This window comes from Cnephaeus nilssonii (genome assembly GCF_951640355.1).
Source record: "Cnephaeus nilssonii genome assembly, chromosome: 16".
Lineage (NCBI taxonomy): Eukaryota > Metazoa > Chordata > Mammalia > Chiroptera > Vespertilionidae > Cnephaeus > Cnephaeus nilssonii.
The window spans coordinates 41,689,111-41,709,874 of NC_137087.1; the positions used below are offsets into that span (position 1 = coordinate 41,689,111).

General features: G+C 47.0%; 2 protein-coding genes across 2 annotated transcripts; both read left to right on the plus strand.

Moving 5' to 3' along the window:
* Positions 1–11,858: 11,858 nt before the first annotated feature.
* On the plus strand, positions 11,859–12,815 carry LOC307112377 (interferon-inducible double-stranded RNA-dependent protein kinase activator A-like; the record flags this gene model as incomplete). Its single annotated transcript, XM_079793004.1, has 1 exon — positions 11,859–12,815. Exon 1 carries the CDS (start codon positions 11,868–11,870, stop codon positions 12,813–12,815), a length of 948 nt encoding a protein of 315 aa, XP_079649130.1. The 5' UTR covers positions 11,859–11,867.
* Positions 12,816–13,471: 656 nt separating this feature from the next.
* On the plus strand, positions 13,472–20,679 carry PGAM1 (phosphoglycerate mutase 1). Its single transcript, XM_079794002.1, has 4 exons — positions 13,472–13,667; positions 17,164–17,438; positions 18,165–18,345; positions 19,597–20,679. The coding sequence occupies exons 1-4, from the start codon at positions 13,529–13,531 to the stop codon at positions 19,764–19,766; spliced, it is 765 nt and encodes a 254-aa protein (XP_079650128.1). The 5' UTR covers positions 13,472–13,528; the 3' UTR covers positions 19,767–20,679.
* The last annotated feature ends 85 nt before the right edge of the window (positions 20,680–20,764 follow it).

A 20,764-nucleotide genomic window follows, 5' to 3' on the forward strand; every position in this document is an offset into this window, starting at 1 on the left:
ATAAATAAATAAAAATAGACATCCTTGCCCTAACTGGTTTGGCTTAGTGGATAGAGCGTCGGCCTGCAGACTCAAGGGTCCCAGGTTCGATTCCGGTCAAGGGCATGTATCTTGGTTGCAGGCACATACCCAGTAGAGAGTGTGCAGGAGGCAGCTGATTGATGTTTAAAAAAAACCAACCAACTTACATTTATATTTTTTAAAATCTAATTTCAAAATTTAAACATTATTTGAAAGAGTCAAAACCTGGCCAAACCTGAAAGGGTAAAAAATCAGTTTGGCTGAAAAGAGAAAAAAACCGTGAGTGATACTCTAAACCTGCTTAGCTATTTTCATTTATTAGTGGCGATACCCAATGGCTAAGCCAAGCATGTCAAACTCAAAGGCTAACACCAGCCAAATGAACAAGGTTTAAGTTTATGTGGGCTGCAAAAAAACAAAAGCTTCAATTTTCATAGAAACAGGTTTATTTCGATAAGAGACATACTGAATACAAAGGGCAGAAATAACAGTAATTGTTAATATAAAATAATAGAACATTTTAATAAAAATTAATATTTTTTCTTGAGCATTAACTTACCAGACACTGAATAACTGCACAAATGAATAAGTGTAACACAAATAAACCTATTTTTCTTGTTCTCCAAAAGCAAAATATTTCCTGTTGCACACACCAAACAAGTCAGTCCAAGGCTAATGATGTGGCAATCGGCTGCTAAAATATTCGCTGCTAGTATAGTTCTTAGGGTACACTAGGAGAGAAATGGTGCGCCTGTGTGTAAGGCGCGTAAGGGAAATGAATGCAACACGATTATAGTAATCAGTCATTAGCAAACGTTGTAGTTTGTTATTAATAATTATGTATAACAGGATATTGTAAAAATTAAGTTACAAAATTTTTATTAAAACGTTTCTTACATACCGTTATATTGGCCGGGCTGCAAAAATATTCATTGTGGGCCACATGTAGCCGTGGGCCACGAGTTTGACATGCTTGGGCTAAGATGTCCTCGCCAGATGAACAGCACTCAATCCATGCTTGTTAATTTCCTCTTCTAATTCCACTTCAGAACCAGCAACCAATCCAGAACTCATTCTCAATTCTCTGCAATCCTCCCCAAAATCTTTTAGCCAGAACTCAAACCTTACAAAAGATGCTACCCTCCCCCTTTAGTGAGGAATTCCCTCCCTCACTTAAAATCAAAAAAACTGATTTTGTCAGACTAAGACTTGATCCTGGCGGGTTTTGACTGATTAGGCTTTAAACAGTCATTTTACAATTTTTTTTAAGCTCCTATTAATAAGACACTTTGAAAGTCAATCTAAATCAGTGATTTTCATCCAGTGTGCCACGGCACACTGTTGTCCCACAGAGGCACACTGGTGTGTGCTGCAAGAATTTAAAAAACATGCAATACATGACTAGGTAGGGGCACTGACCTCTTTTCCCTTAGATTGTCAAATAAAAAAATGACAACAGCCAACACAACAATAACTGGCCCTGTGAATGAATCAAAATTATACCTATTTTTTTTTGTCATATAGGCAAAAAATATAGCATTTTTGGTGTGCTGCAGAATTTTAGTAATCAGTTTATGTGTGCCATGAGATGAAAAAGGTTGAAAATCGCTGTTCTAAATGAACCAGAAGTCAACAGAGTTTTTGCATCCAGCTTCTTTCACTTGCAATGGACGGCGGCTGGGAACACAAGCTAAGCTAACCAGATGCTGGACTGGACTGTGCTTTAATATGCAGCGGAGAGTCTAGGCAGTGGCCTTAATTCCGGCCCTGCTAAAGAAAAGATGGACTTTTTCCATGGCAGGACCGATGGAGATGAGACCTTGGAGAGAAACTCCCTTAATCTTATATCATCAATAAAGCTTTCCACAAAACCCATGATACCCCATACTCCTGTGGGGGCCTCGGGAAATTCTTTTCCCCATAGTACCCTAAGAACTCTACTTCCTGCCCTAACTGGTTTGGCCCAGTGGGTAGAGCGTCGGCCTGCGGACTGAAAGGTCCCAGGTTCGATTCCGGTCAAGGGCATGTACCTTGGTTGAGGGCACATCTCCAGTAGGGGATGTGCAGGAGGCAGCTGATCGATGTTTCTCTCTCTCATCGATGTTTCTAGCTTTCTATCCCTCTCCCTTCCTCTCTGTAAAAATCAATAAAATATATTTTTTTTTTTAAAAAAGAACTCTACTTCCACCAATAACACTGTGATCTAAATGTTTGTGTCCCCCCAAATTTATATGTTGAAATCTTAATCCCCAAAATAATAATATTAGAAGGTAGGATCTTTGGGAGGTGCTTAAGTCTTGAGGATGGATCCCTCATGAATGGAACTGGTGTCTTATAAAAGTAAGTCCAGAGAGATCCCCAACCACGTGAAGACACAGTGAGCAAGGCAATGGCTATGAAGTAGGAAACAGGTTCTTACCTATCCATGCTGGCACCCTGATCTGACTTCCAGTTGCCAGAACTGTAAGAAATAAATTTCTGGTCCTAGCCAGTTTGGCTCAGTAGATAGAGCGTTGGCCTTTGGACTGAAAGGTCCCGGGTTCGATTCCGGTCCAGGGCACATGCCCGGGTTGCGGGCTTGATTCCCCATGGTGGGTGTGCAGGAGGCAGCCGATCAATGATTCTCTCTCATCATTGATCTCTCTCTCCCTCCCCCTTCCTCTCTGAAATCAATAAAAATATATTTTTTTAAAAAATAACTAGTTAAAAAAAAATAATAACTAGTTAAGGCTAAAACCCTACAAAGAGGCAGCAATACCAACCAGGCAGGCTGGGATTTTGCAAATGAGATGGGGAGATGAAGAGGCCCATGGTCATGACAGCCTTCCCATCCTTTCTCTAGGCAGAGACACCTGCTGGCTTCCAAATGAGTCTGCATCACACTTGGTAGAGCCTCTGGAGGAACCACAAATCTGGAATGGGCATTGGCGGACTGCTGGCCATCTGCTGGCCCTCCATCCCGAGATAACTGCTCAGAGCCTCCTCCAGGTAGCATGTGGTGAGAGAACAAGAGGCATCCACATGTCCTGAGCACAGACTCTGCCAACCCTGCACCCCAGGGTTCACTTTTTTGGGGAAGAACCAACCTCCCCAACCCTGAATTCTAGCAACATCTTCCACTCGGAAGCACTGGCCATTTCCATGATTAGCCACACCTACAAACAGTGAGGAGGACCACTCACATTTGTAGGATGGGTCCTGTGGTTACACCCTCTGGGTTAGAATCCAAGGACTACCACTTGCTGTGTGACTTGGAGTAAGTCACATTCCTCTCTGAGCCTCAGTTTTCCTCACTTGTAAAATGGAGATAAGAAGCCTATCCACAAAACTCTGGGGGGTGAGGGCATATATGGGAGTAGGGTGGGGGGGCAATGGTAAGATATGTACACATATAATACCTTAATAAAAAAAAATTGAAAAAAAAAGAAGCCTATCCATAGGGTTTATGAGGACTCGATAATAATTGTGAAGTGCTTATTAGCCCATTGCTTGGCACATAGCGAGTAGACAATAAGTGTGAACTAATTATTGTTATCCAAAATACTTCCTTGAGATCCAAAAGACTTTCTCATTTGTTATCTAAGTGAGGAGGGCAGAGTGAATGTCCTCATTTCCCAGATGGGGAAACATGGGGTTCAGTGATACCCCAAAGGTCGCACAGTCGGTCAATGGGCAGAAGCCACGAGATCCAACTCTAAGCCCAGGAGCCCCTTCTGTAGCACTGCTCTCAAAACCATCTGTGAGGCTCACGTGGAGGGAACAGGGGTGCTGCACCCAAAGCACTGAGCCCCAGGGGAGCAGGAAGGCCGTTTTTAGGTCAGTGGGCTGTAATCTGTTATGACACAGGGCAGGAGGAAAGGGAAGTTGAGGCCTAGCCTCTTGCCCCAAAGAGGAAGTGGATGGTCTGGGTGCCCAAGCTCTGGGGGAGGGAGAGGCCTTTATCACACTGGGCAGCCCATCATGACCACGGAGGTGGAGCTGCAGCTACTCCAGAGCGTTTCCTTCTACAGCTGTGCTCAAGCCCACACATCCTAGGTGTGATGGGGGCAGGTGGCTGAACTTTCTGAGCCACAGGTTCCTCATCTAAAAATGGGGTTGCTGCCCTAGCTGGTTTGGCTCAGTGGATAGAGCGTAGGCCTGTGAACTGGAGGTCCCGGGTTCAATTCCAGTCAAGGGCACATGTCTGGGTTGCAGGCTCGATTCCCAGTAGAGGATCCCCAATGATTATCTCTCATCATTGATGTTTCTATCTCTCTCTCCCTTGCCCTTCCTCTCTGAAATCAATTTTTTAAAAAAATTTTAAAAAATGGGGTTGCTTTTCTGAGTCTAAAATATCATGTGACTGGCTGGCGTGGCTCAGTGATTGAGCATTGACCTATGAACCAGGAGTCCTGGTTTGATTCCCTGTCAGGGCACATGCTGGGGTGCAGGAGGCAGCCGATCAATGATTCTCTCTCGTCATTGATGTTTCTATCTCTCTCTCCCTCTTCCTTCCTCTCTTAAATCAGTAAAAAAAATTTTTTTTAATGAAATAGCGTGTGCAGAATGCTTAGCCACATGCATGGCACATCACTGCTGCAGAAGACCAAGTGGCCCTCAGCTTCTGGGGCATTAACATTTGATCTGGTCCAGGAAGAGCTTTAAGTAAAGGAGTGGCTTCCCAGAGTAAGTCTGAGGGAAGGAGCAAATGGCCCAATGTGCTAGAGAGGAAGCGTGTTTCCTTCCCAGTGTGACAAGGTCTGGGATCTGACAATGGCAGATGTGCTCCTGTTCAAAAGTGGAGACTGTCCCAAGGTGGAGCCCGCCTCTCCCCACCTGACAGAAGGGAGTCTGGATGAAGAGGAACAGCATGATCTCTACTTTTTTTTTTTTTTACAGAGAGGAAGAGAGAGGGATAGAGAGTTAGAAACATCAATGAGAGAGAAACATCAATCAGCTGCCTCCTGCACACCCCCTACTGGGGATGTGCCCGCAACCAAGGTACATGCCCTTGACCGGAATCGAACCTGGGACCTTTCAGTCCACAGGCTGACGCTCTATCCACTGAGCCAAACCGGTTTCGGTGATCTCTACTCTTAACCTGGCATCCTGATGCCTGAAAATTCATTCTTACCCCCAAATTAGACCTTCCTTCACTAACCACTCCAAGCCCCTGCCCCTCATTCTGGTCGGGACTTCTGCATTGGTAAGGAATCATCTTCAGCTGCCGTAACAGACACCTGGCTACAGTCGCTTAAACACACAGGGTTAATTCTTTCATATCCGGGAAATAGGGAGGTAGATGGGAAGTCCAGGCTGGCGCGGTGGCTCCACAGGGTCTTCGGGATCCTGGGCTTCCTCTACTTTTCTGCTTCTCTCTCCATGCTGTGTGACTTCCATCCTTAGTGTCACCTCATGCTCCCAAGATGGGCTGCAGGAGCCCCAACCATCCCATTCCCAATCCAGGCTGATGCCCAGACTCAGTAGGAAGGAAGGGAGGAAGAGCCAAAAGGCTCACAGCCCAGCCAGTTGTTCCCCTTTAAGCCAGTTCCACTTACATCTGATTGGCCAGGAATTAGTAATTTGGCTGAATTTAGCTGCAGAAATGGCTGAGAAATGTCATCTTTCAGTTTAGTGCATTGTGGCCCTCCCTTCTCACCTCAAATGAAATCCAGCCCTCATTGGGGCCTTGTCTAGAAGAAAGGTTGGCCTTTTTCTAATTCACCAGTGACACCTTAGAGGCCAGCAGTCGCCCTAGAAGTGAGGATGAATTACTCCCAGGAAGGCAATATTCCAGAATATGAGTGTGTCTTAGAAAAAGACCACCTCTCCATATCTGAAACAAAAAGCTGAATCTATTGCATAAGGAAGGCAGAGCAATGCCTGTTAGGTGCAATCTCTTTGAGTGGAGCAGGAAGGTCATCTTCTGTAAAATGCTAGGAGGTGTGAAAGTCATTGAAGAGCACAGAGGAGGGAGTTTAGGGATTGGTTGATGAACCAGAGTGTGGCTGTTGCTGGTTGGCTGGTTTAGAGAAACTTGCCCGCTGAGACAAACTGTCATTGTTCAGTTAAAAGGAGATGAATTGTCAATGATTAAATGGTTTAAAATGTGGGTGGTTACTTGTTGCCATGGCAACAGGGTAGTCACTCCTTGGGTATGAGAACTTCGTTTCTCTCACCAGTGTTGGCTAGCTCAAACCATTCACCCTCCCACTGTTACTTTAATGTGGACCATGTTTGCTCAAGGGGATCAATCTCCAGAAGGATTCAGAGGCTGCCTGGGGTGAGGCCCCTGCCTGGCCCAGGCTGTGGCATTAAGGCCTAGTTTCTATCATCTCCCTCCAAGATTCTGGGGTTGGGGGATTCCCAATACAGGAATCCGGAAAATTCGTTTTATAGCAGAGGGGAACCCTGGCCCGGGGGTCACATATCAAATCAGAAATGGGGCCTAGGAGCCTGAACTCCTAGTTACTTGTCTGGCGAGGAGACGGGAGGCGCCAACAGACAGAGCATTTGTCCCTGCCTCCACCTCTGCTTGCCCAGCCACACCCCTGAGGGGTGCCTATTATCATGGAAAGATTAACAACCCCAGCTGGTATTGCCTACTTCCCTATGCCTGTAATCCCAACTTCCCCATGTAATCTTTGTCCTACACTATACAAGGCGCTGGTTTATGGAGTCTGCAGAGTAGATTTTTGTGGCTGCCCTGCTGCTCTCCCATACTGCCCGCATTACTGGAATAAACGCTCATATATGATTCAACACTGACTCTGCTGAATTGGCTCAAGTAGTGACAGGCAGCCCGGACCCATTGGTTGTCCAGTTACAGTTCCATCTGTGTTTCTCTTCAGATCGTGACTGGAGAGGGCTGGAGCATGTGCTTTATCCCTCCTTGAAGCACGGCTTTCTTTCCTTGATGCTCAGAGTCTTGAAGCCTGAGCCACAATCATCTGGACTCACGCCCCCTCCAAGGCAGAAATCCTCTTCTCAGTCACCTGGGAGATCTGAACATCGGGCAATGAGTTTGCAAGATGTTCAACAAGTAAAGACATGTGGTGTCTTGACAGGGAGTCTGTGGGCTGACAGGTAGCCACCCGCCTTCCAGAAGGCTTGGTTTGCCCCACTGTGATTCTAAATTGGGTCTTTCACTCCATGATTGGTACTTGATAAGGGAGGTACTCTTCTGTGGCAAAAATAAATGGGAAGGGAAGGCTCAAAGAGGCCTTTATTGTTTTAAGGGATAGTGGAGGATAATACGCTGTGACCACTGATTATCCTAATCTGAGTTTTTTGTCACTGCTTAAACAATAAGCTGGTTGTTTGAAAGCCCTTAGAGACCTGGCCCTGGTCAGGCAGCTCAGTTGTTTAGCATTGTCCCGATATACCAAGGTTGTTGGTTGATTCCCGGTCAGGGCACCTACAAGAAGCAACCAATGAATACATAAATAAGTGAAACAACAAATTGATGTCTCTTTCTCTCTCACTCATTCTTTTTTTTTTTTCCCTCTCCTTTTCTCTCTCTCTCTAAAATTAATAAGAAATATTTTATTTTTTATTTACTTTTTACAGAGAGGAACGGAGAGGGAAAGAGAGTTAGAAACATCTATGAGAGAGAAACATTGATCAGCTGCTTCCTGCACACCTCCTACTGGGGATGTGCCTGCACCCAAGGTACATGCCCTAGACTGGAATCGAACCTGGGACCTTTTTGTCTGCAGGCCGACGCTCTATCCACAGAGCCAAACCAGTCAGGGAAATAAAAAATATTTTAAAGAAAGCTGTTAGAATCCTGGGAATTTCCCTGAGGCCTGAGGAATTAAAGCTAGAAGGGAAGCTATCTGCCGTAAGGGTTTAGCGGCTGTCTGGAGGCCCTTGGCAGAGATGAAGGCTCTGTCATGGATGAGTGCCTCTGGCCCAGGAGATGACAGCTAAGAAGATTCTGGAGCACAGATGCCCAAGCCCGCACTTCCTGCAGGAAGGGGATGAATTAGCCATAGTTGCTCCCTGAAGGGCAGTGACCTTACTTTGTTCTCAGAATATGTGAAGGCACTTACTTTGTTCTCAGAATATGTGAATGCACCCAGACTCAGCCCAGGAGTCAGCCTGACAAATGTCTGTGTGCCTTGTGTTCAGTAGAGATAACAAAATTAAAGAAAAAAAAGTAGTGGCAGGCAAAACACACTGGTTTATCCTTACCCTTAATGACATTTGAGAACTCACCTTGGCTTGATAGGTTCTAAGCTTCTTCCCAGATTTCTTTTTAAAAAATATATATTTCTATTTATTTCATAGAGGAAGGCAGAGGGAGAGAGAGATAGAAACATCAATGATGAGAGAGAATCATTGATTGGCTGCCTTCTGCATGCCCCCTACTGGAGATCGAGCCTACAACCTGGGCATGTGCTCTTGACTGGAATCGAACACAGGACCCTTCAGTCTGCAGGCTGATGCTCTATCCACCAAGCCAAACCAGCTAGGGCTCTTCGCAGATTTCTGATGCTGCAATAGATGTTGAATGGATCCCCATCTCTGCCCAGGAATACTGGCTTCCATCTGCAAAGCCTTGACGGTCCTCACAATGGTCGTTCTCATCTCTCTCTCTATCTCTCTGGACTCCTGCCTCTCTCTTCCTGACACAGCAAGCCCCAACTTGGGGGCCCTTATCCTTGGTCATCTCTAACTTCTTACTGATGACCAGGGTCCCTGCTTATCTCCTGCTCTTCTGAATGGTTCACCTCACTTTCCTCATTACATGAGAACTGGGGATGCCAGGAAGTGGGGGCTTGCAGTTGAGGATTTTCAAGGTCTCTTCCAGTTCAGACACTCAGGGATCCTGAGGGAATCTATCAAGAGAAAAGCATCATGCTAAGTGCATATGCCCATCCTCAAGGAATTTCTATGTGAGTAGATCTGATGCATATATTAAAACCCCCCACAAAACTCTGATGATCAAAGTAGCTATCCTGTGAGGTTTGTAAAATTATCAGAGTTCCTCAGATTCCAAAGAGATGAGAGACTCCTTCAGGAGGCAGAGGGGATTCCTGAGCTCCTTCTCAGGGCTGTTGGCACAGATGCCCTGGCCTCCTGCCCAAAGTATCCTAATTATCTCAGTTCCAACCCCATTGAGCAAGCCATCCCCTGCCAGGCATCCTGCTGGAAGAGAAGTCTGTCCATGGACCTGCAGATTCACATCCTTTGAAATGGTGCCCTTCATTAAATCTTTTGTTGCCTCCTTGCTCACACTGCTAATAATGTTTATTACTAATATGTTAATAATATATATTTATTGTAATTTATGGCTATTTACCAGGTACAGAGCTAAGTGCTTCCCACACATCATCTCTTTTATTTCTCACAACAATAATCATATAAATATGACTAGAGGCCCAGTGCACGAATTCGTGCACCAGTGGGGTCCCTCGGCCTGGCCTGCAGGATTGGGCCGAAACCGGCTCTCCAACATCCCCCGAGGGGTCCCAGATTGTGAGAGGGTGCAGGCCAGGCTGAGGGACCCCACTGGTACACGATCGGGGCTGGGGAGGAACCGCGGGAGGGCTCCAGGGCATGTCTGGCCCATCTTGCTCAGTCCTGATCAGCTGGACCCCAGCAGCGATCTAACCTACTGGTTGGAGCATCTGCCCCCTGGTGGTCAGTACACAGCATAGCAAGCGGTTGAACGGTCTTAGCATATCATTAGCATATTATGCTTTGATTGTTTGAATGGCCGACTGGATGACTGGACACTTAGCATATTAGGCTTTTATTCTATAGGATTATTGACCCAGATTACAGATGGGGAAACTGAGCATGAGACATTAAGCCACTCACCTTAGGCCCCATAGTTAAGCAGGAACAGAAACGTATTTGAACTCAGATTTCCCCTTCTTACACTTTCTACTGATTGTAGAAATGTGAGGTCCTGGCTAGACATAAGCATAGAAATCTTGAATAGAAGCAGAGAGCAGGTTGAGGAGAAAGGAACATGGCAGGAGTTAGACTGGGAGGGTACAGTAGGGCCAAGGCAGAGGGACAAAAAGTGTAGTCTGAAAAGCCAATGTGAAGCTCTTCCTTGGAGGGCTTGAGCATCAGGGTTGGGATAACCAAGCAGCAGGAATGACCAGAGGGAGGACTTCCTAAGAGGAAGTCACACCTGGAGTTTGAACACGGTGTCTTTCCACACAGTTCTTAGTTTGCAGCCCTGGGATTTTTGTGAGCCCCGGGTTCAGCTTTTAGTGCAGGATTCATCCCAGTCACCTCTCCAGTTACTGAATTCCATCTTCTCCCCACTGCAGAGGATAGAAGCAGTGTAGCATTGTGGTTAGAGTACATTCTAGGCTATTGGACTGCTTGGGTTTGATTCCTGGTTTCTTGTCCACTTCTGAGATGTGACTTTGGACAAATGATTATTCTGGATCCCAGGTTCTGCATCTGTGGAATGGAACTATAACAATCCTTACATTGTACCAATTGCTGGAGGGTTGAGATAATACAGTAAAAACTTGACACACTAAACAAACAGTGGCTATTATGATGATTTATCTACAAGCCAGTCTTACATGTGCTTGGATTTGGGAGCCAGCCAGCCTAGGCTTGAATCCTGGTTCCTGTAACCTTGGACAAATGTCCTCTTCTCTCACTTTCCGCATCAGTAACGGGAAAACCCGCTTCATAGGATCATCATGAGGATATGAAGAGTAAATGAGTTAAGGTTTGTAAAGCACTTATAACACCGCCTGGCACATAGTATTTGCTTCATAAATATGTGTGAAAACTTTTCCTTTTTTTAAAAATATATTTTTTATTGATTTTTTACTGAGAGAAAGGGAGAGGGACAGAGAGTTAGAAACATTGATGAGAGAGAAACATCTATCAGCTGCCTCCTGCACACCCCCCACTGGGGATGTGCCCGAAACCAAGGTACATGCCCTTGACCAGAATCGAACCCGGGACCCTTGAGTCCACAGGCCGACGCTCTATCCACTGAGCCAAACCGGCTTTGGCTGTGTGAAAACTTTTCTAGACTCTGTCAAAATGCATGGGCAGCACAGAGCTGTCCAGATAAGCACATATTTAACCTGCTAATTGGGTGTAGGGGAGGAACAGGCAGAGACTCTCCACTTTTCAGAATGTTTGAAAGGGGATTAGGGTTGTGAGAAACTAGGAAGTGTGGGATAAACAGCTCTGCTGTTCAAAAGAGCATGGCTTTAGCCGTGGGTTTGACTCAGTGGTTAGAGCCTGGGCCTGCAGATCAAGGGTCCTGGCTCGATTCCAAGTCAGGTCACACGCCTGACTCGATCCTCCATAGGGGGCGTGAGGGAGGCAGCCAATCAATGATTCTCTCTCATCATTGATGTTTCCATCTCTCTCCCTCTCTCTTTCCCTCTGAAATCAATAAAAAATTAATTAATTAATTTTAAAAAAGAGCATGGCTTTGGAACCTGCAGTCAGAGCCAGTTTCCTCAGGTGTAAAATAGACCAGTGTCCACTGAACTGACAGCAACACAACTCCTTACCGAACATCTTCCAGGTAGGCACGAGCTAAGCGTTTATGATGTCCGTTTACGGATGAGGCTGGGCGAGGGTACACGAACTGCCCAAAGGTACAGAGCAAATTAACTGAAAGCGTGAAGATTCGTGTACGATTCAAAATCTGAGTGTGGCCGAGCTAAATGCGATTCAGATGATAAGGGCCATTTTACTACAACGAAAGGCTTATGGGGGTGGGGGTTCGTATGCGGAGGGGAGCAGAGGAGTTGGAGAGAAGGAGGCGGCGGCGCTGGAGCGTTCCTCTCGGGGACCGGCCGACCTGGGGAGCGAGGACGTCGATCCGCACCGCTCTTCTAGCCGCCGAGCCCTCCCTTCTCGCCATGGCCAGGTCCCGGAGCAGGCATAGCGCCGCGGGCCCGCCGCCGGAGCGCGAGGACAGCGGGACCTTCAGTTTGGGGGAGATGATGACAGCTAGCCCAGGGAAAACACCGATTCAGGTATTGCACGAATACGGCATGAAGACCAAGAACATCCCGGTTTATGAATGTGAAGGATCCGATATGCAAATCCACGTGCCCACTTTCACCTTCAGAGTAACCGTTGGTGACATAAGCTGCACAGGTGAAGGTACAAGTAAGAAGCTGGCGAAACATAGAGCTGCAGAGGCTGCCATAAACATTTTGGAAGCCAATGCAAGTATTTGCTTTGCAGTTCCTGACCCCTTAATGGCTGACCCTTCCAAGCAACCAACGAACCAGCTTAATCCTATTGGTTCATTACAGGAATTGGCTATTCATCATGGCTGGAGACTTCCTGAGTATACCCTTTCCCAGGAGGGAGGACCGGCTCATAAGAGAGAATATACCACAGTCTGCAAGCTAGAGTCATTTATGGAAACCGGAAAGGGGGCATCAAAAAAACAAGCCAAGAGAAATGCTGCTGAGAAATTTCTTGCCAAATTCAGTAACATTTCTCCAGAGAACCACACTTCTTTAACAAACGCAGTAGGACATTCCTTAGGATGCACTTGGCACTCCTTGAGGAGTTCTCCCGGTGAAAAGATCAACCTGCTGAAAAGAAGCCTCCTCAGTATTCCCAGTACGAATTACATCCAGCTGCTCAGTGAAATCGCCAAGGAACAGGGTTTCAATATAACATATTTGGATATAGAAGAACTGAGTGCCAAAGGACAGTATCAGTGCCTCGTGGAACTGTCCACCAGTCCTGTCACCGTCTGCCACGGCTCTGGGATCTCCTGCAGCCATGCACAGAGTGATGCCGCCCACAATGCTTTGCAGTACTTAAAGATAATAGCAGAAAGAAAGTAAACATGCAACAACCTAGAAAACCCTGCAGCAGCACATAAAATGTCCCTTTCACCCCTTCCCAAGTAACACGTTTACTGTAATGTTTGAGTTTTGTGTGTTGTTTCTAAATCTCTTTCATAGATTCCATCAACACTACAGATTTCATTATCTCCTCGTTGTTACTAAACTCTCTTTAATGGCTTCAACTTTGTATTGGTATATTGTATTTATAAACTGTGTACCACAGGCAGAGTGTAGCACCCATTTGGCAATGCCATGTAATAGGAGGAGGAAGATGCACGTGTATTGATGATGACGAAGATGATGAAATAAAACTGCTAACAACAACAAAAAGGCTTATGAATGATAGCTATTCTGGGAGGGCAGGGTGTGTTTCCAACACTCCGGCCAGCAGCCACGCCCCAGGGCCGCCCAAAGGTCCCGCCGCCCCGGGCGCTTACGTGCGCTCCGTGACTGGCGCGGCGGACGCGGGGAGGTCGGCGGGGACCGCATGCGCCCTAGCGCACCGCGGTTCACCCCCCTCCCCGCGGGGCCGCAGCGCCGGCGTGGGACGCATGCGCACACCCGGCAGGCGGACGGTGGTTCCCAGCGAGTGGAAAGATTTAGGGCGCGAGCGCGCAGGCGCGGTCGGGGGCGGGGGCGGGGGCGGGGGCCGGCCCGCCACTCCGGAATCTCAGCGAGCCTCAGTCTGCTCCGCACTCGGAACCGCCACCATGGCTGCCTACAAGCTGGTGCTGATCCGGCATGGCGAGAGCGCGTGGAACCTGGAGAACCGCTTCAGCGGCTGGTACGACGCGGACCTGAGCCCGGCTGGGCACGAGGAGGCGAAGCGAGGCGGGCAGGCGCTGCGAGGTGCGGAGCGGGCCCGGCAGTGGGTGGGGGTGCGAAGGCCCGGGCGCCTAGTTCGATCAGGGCCGCCTAGTTCGTCCCCGCGCCCTCCCGGAGAGGGCCGAGACCTTGGGCTTCATCTCGCCAGCAGTTTATTTTGCAGTTGAGGAAATGGGCCCGGGGGGTGGGTGGGTGGGTAATCGACTTGCTCAAGGTCACCCAGTAGAGTGTGGGGGCCTCGTGCCAGGAAGTGGGCTCGGGGCGGCCACCCGGCAGCCCGCTGTGCTCTCCACAACATCGCCTTGCGAAATTCTCCTTTCTAGTCTGAGCATTGAGTAACTCCCGGACGGGTTGTTAGATTGGATGCCCGGTGTCTCCCAGCATCCGTAACCAAGCCTTCTCTAGAGGCTGCTGCAGATCCCAGTGAGGCCACAAGCCACACGCTTATCTCCCGCTGTGGGAGGAGTGACGCTTTGCTGGGGCGGGGGTGGGGGGATGTCCAGCAGGCATCCGTTTACCAAGAAATCCCTTTCTTGTGTAGGCCTTTGCTGCTCAGCGGCATTCTACAAATGCTGTACACAATATGCATCCGCAAATGTAATTGAGTGAATGAATGAATGAATGAGTTGAGTTGATCCTCTTCACAGCCGGTAAAATATACAGATGTTCTGCCCCTCCTTCCCATCCTTTCCTGGCCCTCTTTTAGAGTTGGGATAGTGAGGATTGGAAAGATGACTTGTCCAAGGTCATATCTTAGTCCAGTGCATTGGCTTAAGTTCTGGGTTGAGTAAGGGGTAGGTGTGAGGAACTGGTAGGCTGCTGGCCAAGGACGCTGGGCAAAGGTGGATGTGGCGGTGCGATAAGCTTGCCTAGGCAGGGTTGCCCCTGTGGCAGACAGGTCTGTGATTTTGGAATGCTAGTAAGGGAGGGAGCATTCCCTGCTGCCAGCAAGCCAAAGGATCTTTGGACTGAGGAGGTGCTTGGCTAGGTCTGGCCTTGCTCCCTTCCAAACCCTGGACAAAGAAACCAGGCCACTGATGCCTGGTTGATGTGGGACGGGTGTTTGGCCCCAGGTTGCTCAGCTTCTCGCCTTAGAGCAAAGGTTTGGAAAGTCTGGGAAATGCAGTCTTGCTGCAGGCACGGGAATACTTGGGGATGGTCCGGTGGGATCTCATACTGTTTAGGAGAGGCGGGGAAAGGGACAGTGCTGGTGAAGGAGGCCATTTTCTCCCCTGCTGCCGCCAGAAAGAACTGTATGGGTCTGTGGTAGTTTGCTGATTAGCACAGGACAGAGACATTGTAGCTGTCCTCTAAGACTGATCAAAAGGTTAAATTTGTAATCTCTCTTAAAATAACAGAACCTATTTCAATTTTTAAGTAAATGTTGGTAGCATTAATTTTAAAAAGTCCCATTTAAAATCTTAATACCTATGATGGGCATCAAGATGATTATATTAACCCTTTGCACTCGCTTGCTTTTTTCTCGATTCCTTTATTCTACTCGGGATTTAATTTTTTAAATACCCCAGATTTTACAAAGCATGGCAGTAGAATAAAAAACTGGAGTTTCTTTTCATACAAACTTATTTATTTGGATTTTTTTATATTTCAAATTATTGATACATTCAAAGAGTAATTTTAATCTCGACATCTGAGTGCAAAAGGTTAATAAATGAAAGCCTAAAAGCAAAAACTCTGAATGATGAAGACCATTACTAATAATTGAATAATATAAAAGACCTAGATTAAATTTACCAGGCCTTTAAGTGATAGTAGGGTTTATAGACGAATCTGATTTCAGGAGGAAGCTAGTGAGAACTGAGTTTCCCCTTGTAATCTTACTCCTGGGGGAGGATGGAGTCCACCCCACCCAACCCCACCCCACCCCACCCCATCCCACCACACCACACCACACCACACCACACCACAACGGCAAATCCATCCCTGGGAGTGTCCTCGACTATGCTTTTGCTTGATGGGCAAGGTAAAGGAATAAGCTTTAGGATGTCTATTAAAGAGTCCTAAGGGGAAATGCTTTTCTCCTTGGGGACCTATTTGTGTATCCCATTTGTGTATTCCATTGCCCTTGAAAATAATTGCAGTGACATAACCAGTAGTTTTTCAGATGGGAGGCTTGCACTTTGGGTAGTTGCTTCCTACTGACTCAGCTTTTTGGGAGCGCCTTTCCTTCCCGTAAGGTTAGGAGGAGATGGTAACTGAGTCTACTAGGACTTGTTCCGAGGCTCAGTGATGAGCTCTGTGTCCTATTCCCTTGTGGGTGACGGTGGTTTCCTGGTGACTAAGCCTCTCTTCCCCCATCAGTATAGTTCTTACTGGCCTCCTCAGTTGAATGACTGGAAGGAAAATTCAATTCACATTTCATTAATGACTGTTGGCAACTTCAGTATGAGGCAATACTCAGGAAAGTCTGCTGAATTTCAAAGGGGTCTTGTAGCCTCATGGAGGAAAAGAGGACTGTTTCCCTGGGCTACTACATAATAAGGAAAGGGCCACATCCCCCTTACAGTGGGAGGGAGAATAATATTTCGTGAAACATGAAGTAAGGTTAATCATTGTAACCTACTTGTTGAGCCAACATAACTCTTGACTGCCTCGGTAACGACTGTGTGGAGGAGAGATTTGTGTATAAATGAGTCAGGCAGTGCACAGCATTTGCTCTCTCTCCCAGGGGTGCTATCTCCTAACCTTGGTTTAACAGTTGACCTAGGTATGTGTGTATATTTCTCAGGGTGCTCAGGAGTAGGCTGACACTGATATGGAAGAAAGGAACCGTGGACGAAGAGGTTGAGATGTGATTTCTGTACTGTATAGTGAAAATACTGATTTCATGCAGCGAAGTTTTATCAGCATCCTTTAGGAGCTCTTGCTGTGTTCTAATTGTTGGGAGTTCAAAAATCACACTTACCCTAGACCAGAGATTAGAGAGGGCTGAAATATATTAGTAATTATCAGTCAGAAATGATAGTTCTAACTAAAATACAAACATCAGCAACCTTAGGGTTTAGGAAAATATGGAGGAGGCTAGAGACAGTGGTTATAAGTTGGATTTTGGGATCACACACAGCCTGGGTTTTAATCTCTCAGGTAATAGCTGTGTCTTTGCATAATTTGCTTAACTCATCTAGTCTATATTTTTCTTATCTGGTAGAATAGGTTTTAAGGATTGTAACCTCATAGGATTGTTATGAAGACTAAATAAAACACGAAGTACTTAGTCCAGTGCCTGATAGATGGTGAGCCCTCTATAAATGTTACTAAGAGATTCCAAGTTTTTAGGATCCTTTTCTTGAAAGAATTGTGGAAGGTACTTCGTCAACTGTAACGTTAAGTCAACGAATTTTATCTTCCTGAAGGCAGAATATTGCTTTTCCTGCTAGAGTATACAAAATGAAATATTTGCCAAATATTTTTCATTTGGAACACCTGTACTTTTATGTAAGAAAATTCTGACTCCAGAGTGGACCTGATTAGCTTATCACTTTGAACTTTCAATTTCCAGATGCCGGCTATGAGTTTGACATCTGCTTCACCTCAGTGCAGAAGAGAGCAATTCGGACCCTCTGGACGGTGCTGGATGCCATTGACCAAATGTGGCTGCCTGTGGTGAGGACTTGGCGTCTCAATGAGCGGCACTATGGGGGTCTGACTGGCCTTAACAAAGCAGAAACTGCTGCCAAGCATGGCGAGGCCCAGGTAAAGATCTGGAGGCGCTCTTATGATATCCCACCACCACCGATGGAGCCCGACCATCCCTTCTACAGCAACATCAGTAAGGTATGTACAAACCGAGGCTTGGGTCACTCAACCTAGGACCAGGGGATTAGAATCTGGGTCACTCTTTTTTGGGGGGGCGGGTGTGTTATTCCTCATCCGAGGATATTTTCCAATGATTTTGAGAGAGAGTGGAAGGGAGGGTGAGGGGAAGAGGGAGCAATAGCAATGTGAAAGACACACGGTGGGTAGAACCCTCAACCCTTGGTGGGCCGACACTCTAACCACCCAGCCCCACCGGCCAGGGCATCTGGGCCTCACTCTAGCTTTTATTAGTGTGGTGTAGTCCTATTGAGTTTATAATTTATAATAAAGCAGTTCATAAATTATATGTAATCCCTTCTCCAAGGAATGGCTTTTACTTGTTAAAAGACTTAGTTGATTGTTTGTTATTTACGTAAAAACAATTTATCTTTTTTTTTTATATCTCCACTGCCATAGTTTGTAAAACCTATCTATAGGTGTAGGGCCTTCCTAAGCCCATTGTAAGATAAAATGAATTGGGAAGAGCCTTTTTCTCCTTTTCTGTATGTTTCTTTGAACTGTTAGATTTCCTAGTAGTGGGTGATGGGGAGAAAGGGGCAGGATAATAATGATCCCTTTCGCAGGCTCTCAGCTGCATTTTGTGCTCTGGGGAGAGACCCATCACTTTGACCCCTTGGGGGATGAGGAACAGGCAGAACAGGTACAACTGCTAATAACTGGTGAGCTTGGATTTTTTTTGCTTAGGATCGCAGGTATGCAGACCTCACTGAAGATCAGCTACCCTCCTGTGAGAGTCTGAAGGACACTATTGCCAGAGCTCTGCCCTTTTGGAATGAAGAAATAGTGCCCCAGATTAAGGAGGGGAAACGGGTACTGATTGCAGCCCATGGCAACAGCCTTCGGGGCATTGTCAAACATCTGGAAGGTATGTACATTTTTCAGAGGGGCCCTCAAGGAGGGATAAAGGAGAACTGCCACTAACCAGGGATTTAATTACTTGGTATGAAGGAAACCTTCTGGAAAGGCTGGACATATTGACAGTCTTAGGGAGAGTCTGATTGGTTCCTGGAGGAAACAGCCTGTCCCCCGTTCCTCAGCCCCTTCTGGAGAAGCAGAGGGGGCCGGAACCCCGGGTGCCTGTCACACATGCAAAACCTCAGGTTCCACTTCAGACCTGATTCAGAAGCGCATCTATCACCCAGGTGATTCAGATACACATTGAAGTTTGAGATGCCCTCTTCTGGACTAGGATTGCCAGTTGAAACTGTTGATAAAATTGTCCTTAATCACAACCTGGTACAATTTCACACATGAATCTCAATTTGCATCTTCAGTTGTTTCACCTGAGGTCCTAGAGGCCAGATCTGCTGATTTTTTGCAGGCTGGATGGACTACATAGGACATTTGAGATGTATTTAAGTCCCGCTCTACTGTGGGCTTCTGAACCCCACTTTGGGAAAGACCTGTGGTACACACTTTTCATTCTTTTTCCTGCTTTTCAATGGCTCAGAAATAAATATTGGGGGCATGTGTTAGGAGATCCATCTATATGGTACAGATCATTATTGCTATTTCAAATATCAGAAAGGGCATCTTGTTTTATTTTTTTCCTTTACAGTTTATCTTCACGTTAGCATGTGAATTTGGGGGAAACCTTACAAGCAGTGGGTCAGTGCTCTGCAGCCGGCTTTCAGTCACAAGAGCCTCTGGTGCTCGTTACTCTGCATGGGGCGTGGTGGTGGGGGCTCGTGGTAAGGCTGGGGGCCCGTCCCCACCACAAGATGGGAGCACACGGAGGTGCTAGACAAGCTGAAGTCCAAACCCGCTGCCAGCAGGACGGAGGCCGCCTGTCCGTCTGGGCCCGTCTGAACCCCCCACTCCAGCCCCAGAGAAGCAGGAGGAGCAATCGGTCAGAGGCTGACTGTGTGTGCTTGGCCGTCTCAGGCCATGGCGCCGTGACGAAGGGCCTCGACTGAGCAGGCAATGCGCTGGGACTTCTCCAGGAGGCCTGTGTGCCCAGGCTCGGTCCCATCGTCCTGAGCCCGGCCTAGGCCGCCTTCTTGGGCATCTTGTTTTAATTCCAACCAAAGCCTTTGTCACCTAGAGGGTAAATAGTGAACCCAAGGGGTATGGTGGAGTCCTATCTTGTGTGGCTAATCATGGTGGGTATTTTCAGGTCTTTCTGAAGAGGCTATCATGGAGCTGAACCTGCCGACTGGTATTCCCATTGTCTATGAATTAGACAAGAACTTGAAGCCCATCAAGCCCATGCAGTTCCTGGGGGATGAAGAGACCGTGCGCAAAGCCATGGAGGCTGTGGCTGCCCAGGGCAAGGCCAAGAAGTGAAGGCGAGCAGGCAGACAACTTTCCCCAGGACACCCTCCCTCCCATCCCACTCCTCTGCATCTCTCCTGTGCACTGTCACACTGACCACATCTGTAGGCATCTTAGGTTGTAGCTGCAGATGGGGACTGGTGGCTCCCAATTTTGTGTTAGCCATTTTGTCTCCTGCACCCACTCCCTTCATACAATCTAGTCAGAATGGCACCTGTGGGGCATGGGTCCTCAGTCTAAGCCGAGGGAGACTTTTATCTAAGAGAGTCCAGAGGTAATAACTCTTGTTTTTTTGCTAGTGTTTTGTTTATTTCTAAGGACCTGCTTGAAAGTAGGGGGATAAGAAGGAGCCATGTTAAGGCGTGACCAATGAGAGGCAAGAGAGCCTATTTGTGTTCCTGAGAGCAGTCCTGTGCTATTCTGTAGTCAGGTGAACTGACTGGGGGCTCTAGTCATTCCAGTGGCAGATGAACGCCTGGTGATTCAAACAAACATTTCCTCCTTGACCCCAGAAAAGCTGGCTCCAGGAGATTGGGATCAATCCTGAATGTTTACATGTTGCATTTACTTTTACAAAAAAAAGTATATCTATAAAATAATACAAAACAAAAACCCTTCTGGGGTTTTTAGTGGCGGTTGAACTATTCCCACATGTGGTCTTCACCAAATAAGCCATTCCTCACACCGAGGTGGGATGAGCTCCTTGACCTGTAGGAGTCATCCTGCTGTTTTAGAATCCCTCCCCGGCCTTATTGTCTCATGGCAGTGAAATGTCTCTTGATCATGTCCAGGTGTGTGTTTCACTGTGCGTGAGTGCTGAATCATGTTCCAGTTGCTTGGCCCTGTCATGTGGGCCCAGTAAGCATTTTGAGCATAACTACTACATCTTTTTCAGATCAGTATAATAAAGGAGTGATGTGCAATATTTTCTGTGTGATGTGTAACATCTCTTGTCTAAGGAAATCAGCTTGAACATTCAACATGAAATGTTTCATTACCCAAGTCCTTGT